Below are 20,150 nucleotides of genomic sequence, written 5' to 3'. Positions count from 1 at the left end.
AAAGACAACCCTTTCTCACAGTATTAACTCCAGAGCACTTTGAATCAAAATGTGACAGGCAAAACTGTAATTGTTTTTTTTTAATTAATCAATTTTATTTTAATGTGCATTGGCCTGAGGGTGTCAGATCCCCCGGGTCTGGAGTTACAAACAGTAGTGAGCGGCCATGTGGATACTGGGGTTAAACAATAGCTAAATATATAATACTAAAGAATTAGAAGACATAATTAATTTTTTGAGACAGGGGTTCTCTGTGTAGCCCTGGCTGTCCTGGACTGGCTTTGTAGACTAGGCTGCCCTCGAACTCACCACAGAGATCCTCCTGCCTCTGCTGCCCGAGTGCTGGGATTAAAGGTGTGCCACCACACCCGGCAGATTGCTTTTCTTAATGGTGTTTCATCACAGAAATAATAACCCGAGGGGGGTCTCTGCAGGTGTCAGGCAGGGAAACAAATGGCAAAGGCAAAGAAGAGAGCTTTGGTTCAGATCGACTTCCTCAACCTGGGTCAAGACTTCAGGGAGTCAGATGTCAGGCGGTTCTTGCCAGCATATTTAAACACAGTATAATGCAATTCCCGGTGCACAAGAGAACATAATTACATTGAAACTCAACTCAGGGTACATATTATTTCTTCCAAGAAGATGGGTTCTGGAGCTTGGCTACCTGTGTTAGCTTATGGGCGGAGGGGAAGGATCTGGCCTGCCTCAGCCATACAGATAATGTAGAGGTCATTTGGGCTATTAACCACCTCTGGTCCTGCTTGTGGTAGCTTGGGGGAGCCCCAGGCTAGACAGATAATAAAGGTCACTTAGACTATTTGTTATCTCTGGTCCTGGTTGTGGGGGCTTGGGGGAGCCCCTGGCTGTAAGGGTCATTTAGATTACTAGCCACCTCTGGTTCTGGTTGTGGGAGCTTGATCTGGCCTGGCCCGGCACATAAGACAGACCATCAGGTCGTTAATCACTCCAAGTTCCCAACTTTCTAGATAGAAGAGCAGGTTTTATGTCCATTCCTTTGAGAGGACAATTCTGTGTACCCCCTGTGCTGTGTTCCCAACAGTAACCCTAAGACACTGGATAATTATCTAAGATATACATTTATGCTGAATAATGATCTTTTCCAAATTCGTATTTCACAAAAAGGAATGGTGATGTTTTGGTTTATATTTGGACTCTTTGTGTCGTGTGAGCATAAATCCCATCCTCCACCTGCCGTCTTAGTCTCCAATGGACAGGAGGGCCTACGGAACTACCTAGGTTAATGAACAGCATAAGAGAACGACCTTTGTCAAAGACGTTCAGAGATGATGGCGCCAGGACTAGAGGGAGAAAGCCTGTCCTCCCGCCATAGACAGAGCCGGCTTCTTTGCTGGCTTTCTGTCCTTTGAGGGAGCTACCTCTTGAGAGATGCTTTAAAAGCCAGTGGCTTCTCAGAGGGGGCAGTGTCTTTGTAATTGCAGCCAGCTGGGAGGCAGCAGCATGCAGATCAAAAGGTGAAGGTTGGCCTGGCCTACAGAGCAAGGTCAAGGTCTGCCTGGCCTACAGAGCAAGGTCAAGGTCTGCCTGGCCTACAAAGCAAGGTCAAGGCTGACCCAGGTAAATCAGAGAGACCCTGTCACAAAAAAGCATATGGCCTGGGAGATGGGCAACTATTGGGGGAGGAAATCCGATTTTTTTTTTTTCTTTTTGGTTTTGCCTCCTGAGTGCTGGGATTAAAGGTGTGCACCACCACTGCCTGGCTAGGAAATCAGATTTTTAAAAAAGGGTTAGTGGTATAGTTCAGTACTTGATTAGCATGGCAAGACCTGGTTCAACTCCAAGGACCACAAAAACTAAACCAAACCAAAAGACTAAGCAGGCACGGGGGTGCCTACCTGTAGACCTCGCTACTGTGGAGGCTGCAGCAGGAGAATCCTTTACACCTAGGGCTTAGAGGGGCTAGCCTGGGCAACACAGCAGTTTCAAAGTGGTTGATTCTTGTGGAGGGAAAATAGTGATAGAGGAGAATTGTAAGAAGGCTTTAAGAGCCGGGCGAGGTGGCGCACGCCTTTAATCCCAGCACTCGGGAGGCAGACGCAGGTGGGTCACTGTAAGTTCCAGGCCAGCCTGGTCTACAAAGCCAGCCCAGGACAGCCAGGGCCACACAGAGAAACCCTATCCTGAAACAAACAAACAAAAAGAACTTACAATGTATTAGTATTTGAAATCTGAAACAAGGAAAATTCCTTAAGGAAACAATGACAAGGAAACACAGAAGCCAACAACTGGGGACAACGTAGGAAAAGGACACTGACGTTCATTTTAAACAGCTATTCAGGGCATTCTGAGAAAAGTTAGATAGAGGTGACAAGCAGGGACACTAATAATGTGATGTTAAGTCTATCTAGTAATTCAGAAAGCTCAAGGGAGAAAAAGTGGCTGGCGCCTAGACAGTGACTCTTCTGGAGGACTTTATGATTGGTTGGAAAGTGCATGGACTATTATTAGCCTTTTATTCCCACATGGTCTCTCTGACAAGGTTGATAGAGCATAAATGTTCAAGCAATGGTATTCTTTAAAAAAATTTAAAAACTGAGGTGTGCATTTTGCCTTCATGTGTGTCTGTGTGCTACTTCTGTGCCTGACGTCAAAGAGGGCAGAAGGCACTGGATGCCCAGGAACTGCAGTTACGGATGGTTGTGAGCCACCATGTGGGTGCTGGGACCAAACCCTGGTCCTCTGAAAGGGCAGCCATCTTAACTCCTGAGCCATCTCTCCAGCCTGAAAGTATGTTCTTCAAAGTTTGTGTGATCTGTGATTTTCTTTTATTTCAATGGCATTTGGCATGTGGCCAGAACATTTCACTGAGGTGTATTATCTGAACTAAGTAAATGCACCTGTGTTTTTAGCAGTTCCAAGCAAAAACATCCACAAGACAGAAAGGCAAGACTCCTGCCACTACAGCTTACGCCTCTTTTTTTTTTTTTTTTAATATTTATTTATTACATATACAGTGCTCTGCATGCAGGTACATCTGCAGGCCAGAGGAAGGCATCAGATCACATTATAGAAGGTTGGGAGCCACCATGTGGTTGCTGGGAATTGAACTCAGGACCTCTGGAAGAGTAGTTAGTGCTCTTAACTGCTGAGCCATCTCTCCAGCCCCAGCTTAAGCCTCTTAATACTGCAGACAGTCAGATGGATATTAGACAAACAAATGAGATCCAAATGTTCCTCTATCATTAATAATCTACCAGTGTTGGAAAATACCCTTGTGGCAGTACAAAGTACAAAACGCTATTTAACACTGATGTTTGGTAGATAACAGTTGTGACATGGGCCTTTTAAGCCCTTCAAGCAGACAGTCTTCAAGAAGAGGACTTTTCAATACTACATCATGAGGACCAATGTTACAATTTCTGTTTCCATTGCATAATGTAAAGATGTAACTTTGTTGCCATTTCAGGACCTCTTTATGCTAATGAGAAGACGGCAGTCGCTGAACTATTGACTGTTTTACCACCTAACATACCCTTTATAGTTTTCTATATTACTTTTAGATAGGTTATTTTGGATTAGGGGCTTGTGGGTGGAGGAATGTGACTCAGTAAACCACCAAGAAACAATCTCAAAGCTCAAAATAAACAGTGAGCAGGGGAACCAAGAGTTTACCTCGGGATGCTTTAGCTCATTATAACTATCAAAGTAGTTCTAATGAATGCAGGTCTCGCAGGGAGATACCCACCTGCAATCCCAGGACTGTGGAGGTGGAGGGAAAAGGCTTAGGAGATCAAAGTTATCCTTAGCTACAAGTCTGAGGCTAGCTCCAGTTACAGGAAACCATGTCACAAAAGATCAAATAACAACATCACGGAAAAACAAAGGAAAGATTGCCGAGAAGATGTCTGAATGGGTGAAGTGTTTGCCAGCCAAGTAAGAGGACCCAAGTCTGGTACCCAGAACCCATGTGCAAAAGCTGGGTGGTGGAGGCGGGGGTGGGGGGTGGGGGTGGGGGTGGGGGGCTGGGGTGGGGAGGGGAGGGAGGGGGCTGGGGGGGGGAGGGAGATGGCTTAGTGTTTAGGAGAGGACCAGAGTCTGGTTTCCAGCACCCGTGTTGACTGACTCCCACTGCCTGTAAGTCCACCTCCAGAGGAGCCAAAGAACGGAGACCAGAGGATGCCAGGGCCTCGCTGGCCAGCCAGTCTAGTTGAATTGGCCAAGACCCGGATCCTAGTGAGAAGATGAGGTTTCAAATACAACATGATGCAACCAAACAAAACAATCCAAGAGAGGTATCAAGAATAATATGTAAGATTGCCTTCTGGTACCCACAGACATGCATACATACGACAAGCACCAGAAGGCACATGAACACCCCACGTACCCCCACACACTCTCACATACACTCAGACACATGCACATGCTCACACATACACTCAGACACATGCACAAGCTCACATACACTCAGACACATGCACACGCTCTCACATACACTCACACACTCTCTCACATACACTAATGTACACAGGCACACACACTGACACACGTGAGCACACTTTCACATGCACTCATTCACACATGTGTACATTCCTTCACATACACTCACATACATACACACACAAACTCCATAAAGTTAAAACAAAGGAGATCCGAGGGCAGTATGAGCATGTTCCTGCTCACAAGCTTATTATTTAACAGTGGCGGGGGGGGGTGGGGGGGTGGGAGGTGGGGGGGAGTGGCAGGGGGAGGGGAAGACAAACTAGAAAGGTTCAGCCAGCGCTGGAAGAGGTATTACAGACCATATTACATTTACATTCTGTAGCCCAGGCTGGCCTGCAGCGCGCTGTGTAGCCCAGGCTGGCCTCAGCCTCACTGCAGGTCTCCCTGCCCCTGCTGGATTCCTGTGTGAGCTGCCACACCAGCTACCTCCCCTAATACAATCCCTTCATTTTACAAATAATAAGGCTTTAAAATATAAATGACAACAGAATGTGGTTGCTTGACAAGTTTAGCAATGGGGGGAAGGACTTAAGAAAGTGAGGTTACTTTACATCTACTCTAAGTAAAGTAAATACAAAGCGGGAAGGGGAAAGTGCGCGTGTGGCTGTAGTTCTGTAATCCCAGCAGCTGGGGGTGAGCATAATTGAATCCAAGGCCAGTTTGGGCTAAGAGTGAGCTGGTGTCTCTAAAACACACACACACCACAGGAAGGAAGGAAGGAAGGAAGGAAGGAAGGAAGGAAGGAAGGAAGGAAGGAAGGGGGAGAGAGGGAGGAGGAAGGGCATTCTATACATGAGAAATGGATATAGTTTGTCCAGAAGGCAGCAAAATGAGTCTGGTAAGAGGGAAGGGATCAAACTGAGAAACTGAGATTTCTCTCTCTCTCTCTCTCTCTCTCTCTCTCTCTCTCTCTCTCTCTCTCTCTCTCGTGCTGGGACTCTCTCTCTCTCTCTCTCTCTCTCTCTCTCTCTCTCGTGCTGGGATACACCATGATTCCTGGCTGTGGAAAGATCATAAGTTTAGTCCTATCTGTCTGTCAGTGTGGAAATGACAGCAGTCAGAGCCAGTGTGAGGCTTTGAATACCAGCTTTGGAATTAGACCCTTGATGACTTCATCCTCCATGACTAGTCCTTATTGACTTTTTTAAAGAAAAGATTTATTTATTATTATGTATACAGTGCTCTGCCTGTATACATATGTACACCTGCAGGCCAGAAGAGGGAGCCATATCACATTATAGATGGTTGTGAGCCACCATGTGGTTGCTGGGAATTGAACTCAGGACCTCTGGAAGAGCAGTCAATGCTCTTAACCTCTGAGCCATCACTCTAGCCCTTTATTGACTGCTTTTTAACTTTTCTCTGGTTCTGTAGAGCTGGTACATGAAAGCTAGCACTAGTATTTTACCACTGAGCTACATTCCTGGCTCTCTTACAGGTCTTCCTTAGACTGCATTTTAGACATTTCTTTCCTAATTACCTCCCCAAGAAATTGTAATACAATGTGACTCTTTGGATTATTTACAGGGCAACAGTACTAGCAATCTAATGATGAGCTAATTAGTTACCATTTTTTCAAGTGCACTTTACAAGAAGTACAACAGTAGATGTCACAACTCAAAAATGACTGACTTTGGGGCTGGGAAGATGGCTCAGTGGTTAAGAGCACTGGCTGCTCTTCCAGAGAACTTGAGTTCAATTCCCAGCACCCACATGGTGGCTCACAACCATCTGTAATGGGGTCTAATGCCCTCTTTTGGTGTGCATGAAGACAAGACAGAGTAATCATGTATATAAAATACATAAAATAAATGACTGACTTCTGAGAAAGCCATGGCTAATTTGAAACCCTGTACACACTGCTCTTCCACAGAACTGCCTTTCTTCAGTGAGTTTAAAATGAGGCCTAGAGGGCTGGCTCAGAGGTTAAGAGCACTGACTGCTCAGCCAGAGTTCAATTTCCTGCAGCCACATGCTGGCTCACAACCATGTATAATGAGATCTGGTGCCCTCTTCTGGCCTGCAGGTGCAGGCCAAACATTGTATAAATAATTAAAAAACAAATCCCAGCACTTGGGAGGCAGAGGCAGGACAATCTCTGTGAGTTTTTAGGGCAGTCAGGGCTATAGAAAAAAAAAAAAAGCCTAGAAACAAAAGAAGAAAAAGTACCCCATCCCAGAGCAAAACTGAGTGGCAACCCTGTAAAGGCAAAAGCAGAGAGCCAAACCTAGAAAGCCACCCTAGGACATGGAAGCAGCATGGGTAAAAGGTAGTCACCAATGAAGGCTTCTCTCCCCCCCCCCCCCCCCCAGCCAGGGCTATGTCTCAGTGGTAGCATCTGTGAGGCCTTGGGCTTCTCTCTAGCATTGCCAAACAAACAACCCACTGCACCCGAAACCAAACCAGACCAAGCAAACAAACAAAAGACAGGGAAACAAAATGATTCCAAATTTTTCCAAAGCACATCATGTCACCATGTTTTGGGAAAGATAAAGTGCTTAGGGAAGAGTCTGTACACAATGACCAGGAAGGGTTTATTCAAATACACAAATCTGACCCAACACTGGAAAATTCTTTTGGGGGTTGGTTTGAGGCAGAGCGTCACTCTGTAGCACGTGTTGTCCTGGGACTCACTGTGTGGCCTAGGCTGGCCTTCAGCTTACTGTCATCTCTCTGAACTAATGTAATCCATCACATCAACAAGCTGAAGGAAAGTCGTATCATCATATATCAGTGAGTGCAGAGCTACTAACACAACACTGAAGAACATTGTTCAAGTTAGAAGGTGGCTGGGACCCATGAGTCAGGACAGCATGGCGCTGATCAAAGAACAGACAAGGGGACAGGGTGGCAGGGGTCTGCTTAAATTAAAAATGATGCTCTGTGGGACAGTGTGAAAGAAATGGAGCCACACGCTCCAGAGTGAGCGAACATCTTTGTAAAAGCGTCTGAAACTGTATTCAGGATATACAAAGGCCTCCTAGAACTCAGCAGGAAGACAGACAATCCAATCCAAAGTGATCTGCACACCAAGGATAACCAACAAACACAGACACAAGTGGCATATGAAAACATGCCCGGTATTAGAGGGAATTTGGTAATTAAAACAGAATGGGAATAGGCCAGGCACGGTGGTGCATGCCATTAATTCCAGGACTCGAGCACTCGGGAGGCAGAGGCAGGCGGATTGCTGTGAGTTCGAGGCCAGCCTGGACAGCCAAGACTGCACAGAGAGACCTTGTCTCAAACAACAACAACAACAACAACAACAACAAAACAACAACAACAACAACCACCCCACCCCAGAAAAAACAAAAAGGGAATAACCCTTCTCTATATTAGAGCAGTCTGCCCTGACCCCCAAATTGACAGTCCCGAACGCTGGTGAGGAGAAGGAACAAGAAATGGCAATATGCCTGTCTCTTACAAAACTAGATAGTGTACTGCCTTAGCCAGCAACCACATTCCTCAGAATTAGCCCAACTCAGCTGAAAAGTATGTCCACAAACAGACTTGCACACACATGCTCCTGGCATCTATATTTACACCAGGGAACATTCATTATTCATCAATAAAAATATGCTATCAAGTCATGAAAAGACACAAAGGACCCTGAAATGCGTAGTACTGAGTGAAAAGAAGCCAATCTGAGGTGTCCTTGCATTGTGTAATCCCAACTACAATGCATTTAGGGAAAGACATAAGACGACGAGGCGTGCCTCTTCCTCCTCTGGAAGAGGGGGGAGGTAGAGAGGAGCAGAGGAGGCACCGTCGGTTTTCAGGTGGTGAAACCATTCTGTGCGAAGCTGAACGGTGTACACAGCACTACGCATTTGCCCAAACCTAGAACACCGAGAATGAAACCTTATGTGAACCATGGATTAGAGTAAAAATTAGTAGGGGGATGCGTGGGGGAGGACAAGTCCACATGGCAGAATATAAGGAACTGTATATTACCTGTTTCCTTTTCAGTAAATCTATGCCTATACTAAAACACGATTCTATTAATTGTTAAAAAATAAAATCAAAGGGACTAAAGCAGGTTGTTTAGTAATAATTTCCAAAGTGCTGTGGGTATTGGAGAGATGGCTCAGTGGCTGTTCTTCCAGAGGACCTGGGTTTGATTCCCAGCACCAACATGGTGGCTCACAACCTTCTGTAACTCCAGTTCTGGGGGATCCAATGCCTTCTTTTGGTCTCTGGAGGTACCAAGCACATATGTGGTACACAGACATACATGCTTGCAAAACAACCATACATGTAAAATATAATAAATACAAGAAAAAAACAGTATTATGTATGTCTTGATAGGAGTCATTTCAAACAAATATATGGAAAATAGAATTTTTTTATTATATTACAGTTTGCTACTCTTTTCAACCTTAATATAGTATCAGGTACAAGGCATGTTTTGGTTTGTAGACTACAGAACATATTTCATTTAAAGCATCCACTAACACATAAACCCCCCTCATACACTGCAGATACTGAATTAAATGTCTTCTCAGAAATGCCATGCCAACTTATTTTCTGTTGTTTCTAAAATGCGTATTTCCCAAGTTTTGCTCTTACTGATGTTACTTTATGGGGTATCCACAATGCTTTCAATGCGAACAAATCTTTGTCCCTTCCTTCAGAGGCAAGTTAACCATGCTTTCACCTCTGGTCTTGAAGTTTATGGGCAAGACTTAGCTCCGTAGGTATGAACAGAAACACAGATCTGACAGGTGACATCGACATCAGGACTGAATGTTCCAGGACTGCAGACCACTGCAAAGGCGAGGAGGGCTGTCAGTCAATATAGTTTACAGTGCCTCCTAGCAACCACACAAGAGTCTTCAACAGTAACCCTTTCTACAGAAGCCCTCGCCTGCTTAGCCAATTAAGTAGTGAACATTACCTCAACTTTGTAATGTGACAATCCTAAAAACAGGAGAGAGTTAGAACACTGTCTTTTCCTTTCTATCACTGTGTGCAAGGCCTTCCCTGTGCCTCATTTCTAAGTGCCTGTCCGCAGTGTCTACTTCCTGCTTCCTTGCTCTGTTTTCCGGGCAGGACAACCCTGCTGCCCTGCTTAGGACATGTCCTATGTCAGAGCACTACGGAAATGTTTTGAGATACGAGAGCAGCACAAGCATGCACATTAGGATGACTATATTAGAAATTTGGGTTTTCAAGTATTTTGTTTTTGTTTTGTTTTTACTTCTCTTTTCTATGGACAAATCAGTGAAAAAGATTCCGTTCAACAGTCCCAGGCAGGTTATTTATCCTTTCTCTGGAAAATACAGACATTTAGGTATTTATATTTTATAATTACCGCAACAGCTAGCACAATTGCTGTGTAGACCTTCATTTTTTCCAAAGCCTGGTTGACAGTTATCTATACGTACTACTTGAAAACTGTGGTCCACGAAATGCATAGCTGGTATAGTTTTATTAAAGCGATGGTATAAAATGTATGCTTGGCTCCGAAAAAATTCTTCTATCCGGTCTCTTGCCTAAGATTTAGAGATACCAGAGAAAATGATAATTACTCATTCAATAACCAAACGCCTTCTCATGAATCACAGGCCATAAAATGAAGCAGAAATATTTCTTTCTCATTCATTAGATGAAGTCCTGAAGATCAATGTTAAAGCCTAAAATTAAGTCTAGCCTTGACTTTACTAATTATTGTTAATTTATACCTAGAGCGGCTAAGGAAAAGTTATAAAAACTCATTTAGGGGGATATTCTTTAAAAAAATATAGGGGGCTGTAGAGATGGCTCAGAGGTTAAGAGCACTAACTGCTCTTCCAAAGGTCCTAAGTTCAATTCCCAGCAACCACATGGTGGCTCACAGCCATCTGTAATGAGATCTGGTATGCTCTTCTGGCGTGTAGGTGCACATGCAGGCACAACACTACATACATAATAAATAAAAAATATTTTTCAAAAACTTAAAAAATACTTAGAACAGTCCTGCTTTGTTTCACACACGTGTGTATTATGTGGGTACATGCATCCTCTGGTTTGCATGTGGAGGTCAGAGGACGACCTGAGGTGGAGTCTTGGTGAAGTTTTTTCCTTTGAGATAGGTTTTCCTGCAGCCCAGGCTGGCCTTGAGCGCTCACCTTGAGGATGTTGTGGTTAGTGGTGTCTTCACAGTCGGAAGAGTCGTTGCACACACTTTTCCAGCCCGGGGCAAAAGGGTTCACTGCGGAGGAAAACATGACAGGTGCATACCACACGTCAGTAAAGCCCCGAATGCTTTGGTTGGTATGTGGGCAGACATGCGTTGAGCCCGGCTAGCTCTCTAATCACAGTAATAAAGCTCGGCACACAGCGTGCGACTTTACTCCATCTGGGGGCTAGTGGAAGTAACTACAAGACTTGAAAATAGAAATATATTGCCTCTGGGTACTCCCTCTTATTAATTCTGAAAAAAGAAAAATAATCCCTAAAATTCTGTACGAAATTGCAAGTAAAAATTTAGCTGCATAGTTAAAGCTTATGTCAAGAAAATAATACTGAGCTCAAGTGATAAACAATATGTTGTATTAGAAGGTAAATTACTAGTATGCTGACTTTTAAATCATAACCAGGCAAAAGTGTAAACTAGTGCTCAGCAAATACTTCAAACTTATTGTTTGTGAGACATCTCGTATTTACATGGCAATTAATTTATAATCTATCATAGCTTTGGACTAAAGTCATAAAATTTATGTTGTAAGATGATTTCACCTTGAAAGGCTATGAACAGCTCGTACACGAAGTCACGATCTGGAATTTTAACAGCATGGCACTTATACGAAGGTTCTATGATGTGGCACGACAAATCAGAGATTAAATTATCCAAGATTTTCTTCAGCACTCTAAAGAGCAGGTCATTATATCTTCCTACACAAGATTTTGTGGTAAACCGCACAGCCATGTGGTAAGAATAATCAGGTTCACGATAGGCTTTGGGAAAAGGTGAGAATAAAAACAATTGTATCTTGCATTAATTTCTGCTATTAAAACATTTCAAAACATGTAATACTAAACGTCATTAATCTTGCAAATCAGTTTTGAAACTGTACTTATCTAATAAAATACTCCATCAGTCTGTTCACAGAATACATATAACTAATAACTTCAATGAAAAAAACATCATTGTCATTAGATGTCTATCTACTTAGGAGAAATGGCTTCAGTGGGGCGGCGATCAGGTAAGTTAACAGTATCAGGAAAACATTGGGGCTGGAGACATGGCTCAGTAGTTAAGAGCTGTGGCTCACAGCTGCCTAGAGCTGCATCTCCAGGGCATTAGACACTCTGTCTGGTCTCTGCTGGCACCTGCACTCAACCCACATAACACACACAGACACACACATACACATAATACAGTAAATCTCGGAGGACTGGGAAGATGGCTCGTGTACTGAGATTATTATATCGTAATTATAGAAATATTACCAAATATCATAAAGTCATATCTCTTCTTTACTGTAGTTTCTTCTTGGGTTTCTGCTTTGATAGTCTTATAGGAAAGAGTACACGTATAAAGTCCAGATAATGACTCCATAACATTCTTCACTAACAATTTTCCTGTGTTTGTTATGTTTATCTGGCTATTCCCTAATCGGAAAAAGGAAATCACTTGATTATTCAACAGGTCACAGAGACATTATTCAGAGTCAGGCAGTGGTTATGCCCACCTTTAATCCCACCACTTGGGAAGCAGAGGCAGACAAATCTCTGAGTTTGAGGCCAGAGTGAGTTCTAGGACAGTCAGGGCTACAAGGAGAAACCCTGTCTCAAACCACCGAACCAACCAACCAAAAACCCAAAACCAAACCAAACCAAACCAAACCATTCAGTAAATTCAGGACTATAAACAAACATGCAAAACTTCTAGAACCCAATAGAATTTTTTTCCCCCAAGACAGGGTTTCTCTGTGTATCCTTGGCTGTCCTGGACTCCCTTTTATAGACTGGGCTGGCTTTGAACTCACAGCGATCCACCTGCCTCTGCCTCCTGAGTGCTGGGGTTACAGGTCTGTTCCATCCTTTCAATCTGCTTTAGTTTTTGCATAGAAAGAATGTAAGTCATAGCCCAAGGGAAAAAAACATAACTTGCCAAAGTTTTGAGCAAATTTCATTGCAGTTAAAATTAATTTACTGGGGACGGAGAGATTGCCCAGTATGTAAGAGCCCTTGCTGCTTTTGCGGAGGACACACGTGGTGGCTCACAACCACTAGCAAATTCAGTTCAATGAAATCAGCTTTGCTTTTCTGACCTCTGAGGGAATCAGGCACTCAGGTGGTGCACAGACATGCATGTGGGCAGAACTATATATACAAATTTTAATAAAAATTTAAAATTAAATTTGTTCTGCTCAACAATGACAGTCTGTTTTAAGAACATTGTTCACATCATTAAAATATATTAAAATTATTTACCTGTTAATGTATTTTCGTTTGGCCCAATCCATAAGTAGGTGGGGTCCACTATTTCTTTACTAGCACGATTAATATCCATACAAATAAGGGCAGGGCTATTCTGATGTAACTTGACGTATATTTTCACTGTGACAAAATAAAACTCTGCATAACTACATTATACAGCAAAATAAACACCATCCTGTTGTTTTGTCCCAATGATACCAATTAGTTTTTTTTTTCTGGATTTCAGTACTTAAAAAGGACTCCTAACATGCTGGATGCCGGTTGTCGTTTAGAATGAAGTCTTTTTTGCTTCTCATAGTAAGCCTTTAAACTCGTACTTTGCCGGTCATATTTTCTTTATTCTGTGACGGTCCATAAAAAAAAAGTATGGTAAGTTCCTTTTAACGTACTCATTAATAAATAGTTCCAATAAGGGGCTATTGAGGGGATCGTGGAATTAATGTTCAGAGGAATTAATGTTACATTGACTGATAATGTGCTTCAAAACTGAAAACTTGGTACTTCACGTACGCTTCCTGTTGTCCCGGTGCAGTACTAACTAGAAAGGCGTCCTGTAGCGATCTCCACTGACTCAGTTGGTCTCACCAGACCCCCTATTTTAAGTCCCAGTCATTGCCAGGGTCTCAATCTATAAAGGCTACTGCACAGTTTAGTGGTGTAGTTGGTGGCGTCATCATCTCAAAGTGGCTGGGTCTCGAATTTATCCTGGGGATTGTAGGAAAGTTAAACCACAGAGGGTCACACTGGAGCTGAGGCTTGGTGAGTGAGTAGAGCCGGTTAACACAAGAGGGGGAGAAAGGCCTGCCAGAGAGGGACGCCCTCCCCACCAAGTGGCTTTCTTCACCCATTACAAAGCAGAAGTATTTGAAAGAGAGCTGGTATCAGAGCCGTAGATCTGTGGTGAATACTGGGACGGAAAGACTATCGTTGCTTTGAGGACGAAATGATGCAAACTTCCCGAACTGCAGAGCTAGCTCCCTTTCCCCTCCTAGAAGAAGCTAAGCAGGTACACCTCCCACTTCCCCGACTCCTCCCCCACTCCAGCTTTTGGGACAGGCGTTGCGTGGGAAGAGGCACTTTATTACCTGGGTGTCCTACCGTGCCGTAAACCAAGCCTTTGTTACTGAATAAGGAAGAACGACGCGGTTCAACTGGGGAGGAAAGAAAACCCCTGACTTATTAGTGTTTAGAGGACCCACAGCTCAGCGAGGGTCAGGGCAGGGAGGGATGGGGGGCTATATGGGGAGGCGATATAGGGGGAGGAGGGAGGCGAAGGAGGAGTCGGTGGGAATCTCAGGCAGAGGGAGGAGCCTGTGGGCCAAGCCCCACCTCCTGCGAGAGACCAGAGCACCACGGAGAGTAGGGCCCACGCGCGCATCACGGCTCAGGCACTAACGGCGACAGCTGGGCTCCCTCCTACCTCAGGCCAGGCCCATCGCCTCCCCATCGCTCCTCTACAGAGCGAAGCAAACCGCCGAGGGCATTCCCCCTACCGGTCCGTGGCTACCACGGGGGCGGCTGCGCCCGAGAACGCCTGCATGTTCCGGCCCCGCACGAGGGGCGGAACAGGGCGGGCGCAGGAGCGAGCGCAGGACGGCCCCGCCCCCCCGGCGCACGCGCAGTTGCGGAGCGCTGCGCCCTCCACGCCGTTCGCACCTGGCCTCGGGTGCCATGTTCCTCCTCCCCTTGTTCTTCTAGCTCTAGTCTGCACGGTGGCGTGAAGAGAGTAAAGGAGACGTACTCAAGACTTCCGGGGGCTTCTTCAGACTAGGGACTAAAGGAACTGACAGGAGAACACAGTGGGTCCCGCTGATGATGGTGGCGTCGAGCAGCGCCCCCCCCCCCCCAGGACGCCATTGCTTAGGGATCTGAAGAAGGGAGAAGTTTGTGGGAACTTCCTAAAAGCGAAGGCCCAGCTCGGGAACTCCCTAGTCTGACGTAAAGCCGATGTTTGCTAGATCTGTCAAATTTTCACACCCAGTTTCTACCTAACTGCATTCTTCTCGCACACAGAACCAAGACCTTGAAGAGCCTTCAGTGCACGCAAAGTGTGCCTCCAGACCTTCTCACGTGGAGGAAGAAGGTTGAACCTTTATTTTTCAGCTTGGAATGAGAGATGACGTAAAGGGACAACCCCTCATGCAGATTTACTCGGAAGTAACTTTGCTTTAGAAAATGGGCCCCATCGGAAGGCAAGAACGTATGATCTTTTCTTTCCTCCGCTGATGTAAGACAAAATCATCATAGGGAGCTCCAAAACAGTATTTCAGAGTTTGTCTTCCCAACGCCCGGTGCTGGGCACCAAACCCAGGACCTTCACTGGACTGAATCGTTAACCCCATCACGTGTGGTCCCATCTTGACTACTATTTAGGTGACCTGAAAGGCCCTATGTGTTGTTTATTTCTTAGCAGTAAGACACCACCCTCAGTAGTGGTTTTGAGTAGGTTGGTAAGGAAAGAGCCCCAAGGTTCAGTTAGGGTGCAGGATGATTATTTGGGGTGAGAGCAAGGATTTTCAGTTTTATTTCCTTTGAGCCGAGTCAGTATTTGGACTGTCTCAGATGGTCCAGGAGCAACCTTTGTCAGTAATTTCATTTTTAGTCACTGCTAGTTTTATCTGTACAGCACAAGCGTGAAAATGTGATTCAATGAGTCAGATCCACCCGTTGTCAGTTACTACGTCTAGACTCATGGTTTAGCCTCAACTGGTAAAAATGTGTATGGCTGTTTTGCTTGCCTGTCTGTCTGTCTGTGCACTATAGGCGTGTACTGCCCACGGAGGCCAGAAGAGGGTGTTGGCTCTGAGACTGGAGTTCAAGATGGTTTCCAGCAGTCATCTGGATGCTGGAATTCAAACGTGGGTCCTTTAGAAGAGCAGCCAATGCTCATAACCTCTGAGACGCCTCTCATTTCAGACTTACTTAAAGCATTTTCTAAATGTACAATGTGTTATTAACTGCCCAGTCACTGCAGATGATTCTCATAAACTTTATGTGTTAAAATTTGACTCCCATGAGAAGAGTTTTTGTTTGTTTGTTTGTTTGTTTGCTTGTTTTTCAGTGTTTTGAGACAGGGTTTCTCTGTGTTATCTCAGCTGGCCTGGACTAGCTTTGTAGACCAGGCTGGCCTCGAACTCGACGGCAATCCACCTGCCTCTTCCTCCCGAGTGCTGGGATTAAAGGCAGGTGCCACCTCGCCCAGCTCGAGGAGAGTCATAAAAAATAGAATAGTGGTATGGAAGAAATGGCTCAGTGGTTGAGAGTGTATCTACTCTTCCAGAGTGCTTAGTACCAGCATCCAGTTGGGCAGCTTACAACAACCTATTAACTCCAGCTCTAGAGCTCTAGGGGATCCAATGCCCTCTTTTGGACTCCTTGGACAGCTTCATTCATATGTACATACCTCCTATTTCTCATGTATATGTATATATACACACACATATATACATATAACCTTTGGCCTAGTGGTGATGGCACATACTTTTAGTCCCAGCACTTGGAAGGGAGAGGCAGGTGGATCTCTGAGTTTGAGGCCAGTTTGATCCACAGAGAGGGTTCAGCATGGCTAGTTCTACACAGAGAAACCCTGTCTCGAAAACCAAACAACAGCAACAACAACAACAACACCCAAACCAAACCAACCAAACCAACCCCAAAAGTTTTATAAAGATAGAGCAGTGGTTTGTGTATTGAAAGTATCCCTGTACTCTTTTAATGCAAGCTTTGTGGTTTAGAGTTTTGTTTGTTTGTTTGTTTGAGACAGGGTCTCTCTGTGTATCCCTGGCTAGCCTGGAACTTGCTGTGTAGTCCAGGTTGGCCTTACAGAGATCTGTCTGCCTCTGTCTTAGTGGTGGAATTGAAGGCATGTGGCACCATGCCCAGTAGCTCCCCTGCCAAAAAATAAAATAATAATAATAATCTTGTCATATTGTCTGTGGAAAAGCTACATGAGCTGGGTAAACTTGTGAAATCTCTGTTGATTTTCCTTAATTCTTTTTTGTTTGTTTGTTTGTGTTTCCAGACAGAATTTCTCTGTGTAGTCTTGGCTGTCCTGGACTCACTTTGTAGACCAGGCTGGCCTCAAACTCACAGCAGCTTGCTAGCCTCTGCCTCTGAGTGCTGGGATTAAAGGCTTTCCTTAATTTTTGATATCTAGTTTTGATTGATTTATGTCAGTAATTCATTATATGAGAGACATATTTTTACACAAGACAAATTAATAATGCTGATATCAGCCGGGCATGGTGGTGCACGCCTGTACTCCCAGCACTCGGGAGGCAGAGGCAGGTGAATCTCTGTGAGTTCAAAGCCTACCTAGTCTACAAAGTGAGTTCAGGACAGCCAAGGCTACACAAGGAAACCCTGTCTTGAAAAACAAAAACAAAAATAAAACGAGGTGGCCAGGATTGTCCACCTTTATCTCAACAATTGGGAGTCAGTGACAGGTGGATATCTATGAGTTAGAGGCCAGCCTGGTCTGCAAAGCAAGTCCAAGACAGCCAAGGCTACACGGAGAAACCCTGTTTTCAAAATCCAAAAACCTAATGATGATGATGATGATAATGGTGATAATAATAATAATATAATATAATAATAATGCTGATATTCTAACATGAAAAATTACATTTTCATACTTGGGACAGATATGCATTTGAGCAGTCCTTGTCATCATCATCGTCTTCTCCTCCTCCTCCTTGTTCTTCTTCTTCTTTTCTCTTCTTCTCCTTCTTCTCTTTCTTCTTCTCCTCCTTCTCCTTCTCCTTCTCCTCCTCCTCCTCCTCCTCCTCCTCCTCCTCCTCCTTCTTCGTCTTCTTCTTCCTTCTCAAGCCAAGGTCTCTGTGTAGCCCTGGCTGTCCTAGAACTTGTTTAGTAGACCAGTCCGTCCTCGAACTTACAGAGATCCTCCTACCTCTGCCTCCCAAGTGCTGGGATTAAAGGCGTGCACCTCTATCTCTGGAACGATACAGTATAGTATTATTAATTAAAGTTCATACTTTATTCACACATCCTTAGTTTTCATCTTGTTGTTTTTTTTTTTTTTCACCGTGGTCACATCCAGGCTTTCATAGTGCATTCAGTTGTCCTGTCCTCTTAAATTCTTCTGGGCTGTTGGCAGATTCTCAGACATTTCTTCTCTGTGTTTGTCTTTCTTAACTTTGACAGTTAATGACCGCTCTGATGATCCTGGCTTAGCCTTAAAGTACCAAGTATTTTGTAGAAAGCCTTTCTTGGATTTTTACTCGGTGGTAAATTATTGTTTAGAATTGTGGTTTTTTGTGAGGACAGCAGAAGAGAGGGGCATTCCCAATACGTCATATCATGGGTACAAACAGCATGCTTCATCGCTTTTAGTGTTAAATGCCTTCACCTGGCTGAAGGAGTGTTTGTCAGGGTACCCCTCCCTCTCCACACTGTACTGTTTGGAAGGGTGTGTGCCCTGCACTTAGGGGAGACTTAGGGGTCACCTGCTTGAAGGCAGAACAGCCACATAAATGGTTGTGCCCATGTGCGTTTTATTTGTCCCCTCAAGTATCTGTAGAGTCCAGAGAAGCGTGCACAGCACGGCCACAGTCTACTGTTACACGCCGAGAGCGCTGTCACAGAAAACGCCAAGCTTCGCTCCATCTTCAAGACAAGCGATCAACTATTCATCCTTATCATCCCCGTGAAAGTTTACAGTTCCTCTTCTGCTACTTTTGATGTGCTATTTTTTGCTTTTAGAAACCAACAAACAACAAATTTCCCCTTTCAGTACTAAAATTAAACCTTAGTGTTTGAGGGTATCTTTCCAAACTCCATAGCATCCCGCAGGACTCTTAACTCATGTCTGTGGAGATGCTGTTGTGGCTCTGTGTGAGGTACTCATGTTATATATCCAGATGTGCACAACCATAGTCTATATATTACACAGACTGCCTATACCAAGGCACTAGTTAACATGGACGTAGGCTCATAAAATTTCGGTGTGCTTGCTTAGATCCTAAGTATGATTGTTTTCGGATGTGGATGAGTGATGTACAGTCCTCAGCCTTAAATCTCAAGTGTGTGTGTGTGTGTGTGTGCGCGCGCACACACACACGTGTGTAAAAGACAGCAAGAGGGAGGGGGAGGAGAGAGAGAGGGAGGGGGGGGAGGACTTCTCTATTAAAAGCTCTGGCTGTCCTGGAACTGTGTAGATTAGGCAGGCTTCAAACTCACAGGGACGTCCCCTCTCCCCCTCCCCGACTCCTGAGTGACGGGATTAAAGGTGGCCGCCGTCAAGCCTGGCTTCAAGTATTTGTATAACGTGTATGATTAGCAACATATATTTCTACCAAAAATGATAGTGAGAAGTGGGCTCTCCAACAGCCCCGGGCTTCTAGGTGCCCATCTGAAAACGGTCTCTCAGGACTGCAGTGTGATGATGAAACTCTGCTTTGAAAAACTGTTTTGTTGTCACTTCCCCTTCCTCCTCCCCTACCGTCGTCAAATGTTGTCCTCTGTAAAGTGTAGAAGATGGGAAAGGATGCTGACATAACACCTTTCCTTGACTTGCTCCCTCCACCCGACACAGCTCTACTCTTTACTTCTCTGACACATCATATGTGTATTTTTGTAAAGGGTCCTATTTAGAAGAAAGAAAGTTCGTAGTAAGTGAGCACACATACGCAGAGCTGTCTTTTTTGTGCACAGGCAAACCAGCCAGTTCTCAGAAAAGGACAGCAAAACGAGAGAATTGTTCCCTCAAGTTAAAAAGTTGGAGGGCCATTAATGCCAGCTTACTTTTCAGCTATCTATCAATCTGGACCAAGGACTTTAAAAAGTCTGTTTTCTGAGAAAATGGCTCATCCTGTAGTCCGGGCTTGCCTGGAACTGACGGTAATCCTCCTGTCTCAGCTTCTCGAGTAGAGTACTGGCATCACAGTGGTGGGCCACCCCAACTAGAGTGAAAAACCGAAGGGCGGGCGAAAAAAAAAACCCTCCACAAATAACTCAGTGAAGCGAATTCTCAATGACAGTCATGACTCAGAATTCCTGAGTCTAGACTTAAAAAAAAAATTTTTTTAAAAGTTCCTTATCCATCCGTGTCAGGCAAATCTGGAAGTTGGGCTTGCACACACCTCTCTCCCTACGACAGCGCCCTCAGGCCCGCTGCTTCTGAAGTAGACGTCCCGAGACCATCTCTGAGGCACTGTTTCCACGCCATCAGGGTTCCTCAGGCTTGACATTCAAAAGTGGGCTGAGGGTGCGGAACCCGCGGC

General features: G+C 44.7%; 1 protein-coding gene across 3 annotated transcripts; it reads right to left on the bottom strand.

Annotated features, from left to right (window-relative positions):
• Positions 1-8,808: 8,808 nt before the first annotated feature.
• ZPBP2 (zona pellucida binding protein 2) lies at positions 8,809-14,512 on the bottom strand. Of its 3 annotated transcripts, none has more exons than XM_084749345.1 (8): positions 14,239-14,501; positions 13,995-14,060; positions 12,904-13,029; positions 11,917-12,078; positions 11,203-11,421; positions 10,593-10,675; positions 9,797-9,977; positions 8,811-9,249 (listed from the first exon to the last, which is right to left on the bottom strand). In XM_084749345.1, the coding sequence occupies exons 1-8, from the start codon at positions 14,285-14,287 to the stop codon at positions 9,155-9,157; spliced, it is 981 nt and encodes a 326-aa protein (XP_084605471.1). In that variant the 5' UTR covers positions 14,288-14,501; the 3' UTR covers positions 8,811-9,154. The 3 variants fall into 3 exon arrangements, with proteins under 3 accessions (XP_084605473.1, XP_084605471.1, XP_084605472.1); XM_084749346.1 differs by having other exon boundaries at positions 8,812-9,249; positions 14,330-14,499; XM_084749347.1 differs by lacking the exon at positions 9,797-9,977 and having other exon boundaries at positions 8,809-9,249; positions 14,239-14,512.
• Positions 14,513-20,150: the final 5,638 nt, after the last annotated feature.

Source organism: Acomys minous, assembly GCF_964271855.1.
Source record: "Acomys minous genome assembly, chromosome: 12".
NCBI classification, from domain to species: domain Eukaryota; kingdom Metazoa; phylum Chordata; class Mammalia; order Rodentia; family Muridae; genus Acomys; species Acomys minous.
Note: the sequence above shows the minus strand (reverse complement) of the source record. Positions and strands in the feature narration are given on the sequence as shown.

What these genes read in the sequence shown, in the direction of transcription:
- ZPBP2 (XM_084749345.1), bottom strand. Translation starts at nt 14,287, where the DNA reads ATGCGCGCGTGGGCCCTACTCTCCGTGGTGCTCTGGTCTCTCGCAGGA. An exon ending in GCTGTTCATAGCCTTTCAAG is followed by an intron (nt 10,676 to 11,202) that starts GTGAAATCATCT and finishes TTTCCTCCGCAG; the next exon opens with TGAACCCTTTTGCCCCGGGC. An exon ending in CAATTGTGCTAGCTGTTGCG is followed by an intron (nt 9,250 to 9,796) that starts GTAATTATAAAA and finishes TCGCCTTTGCAG; the next exon opens with TGGTCTGCAGTCCTGGAACA.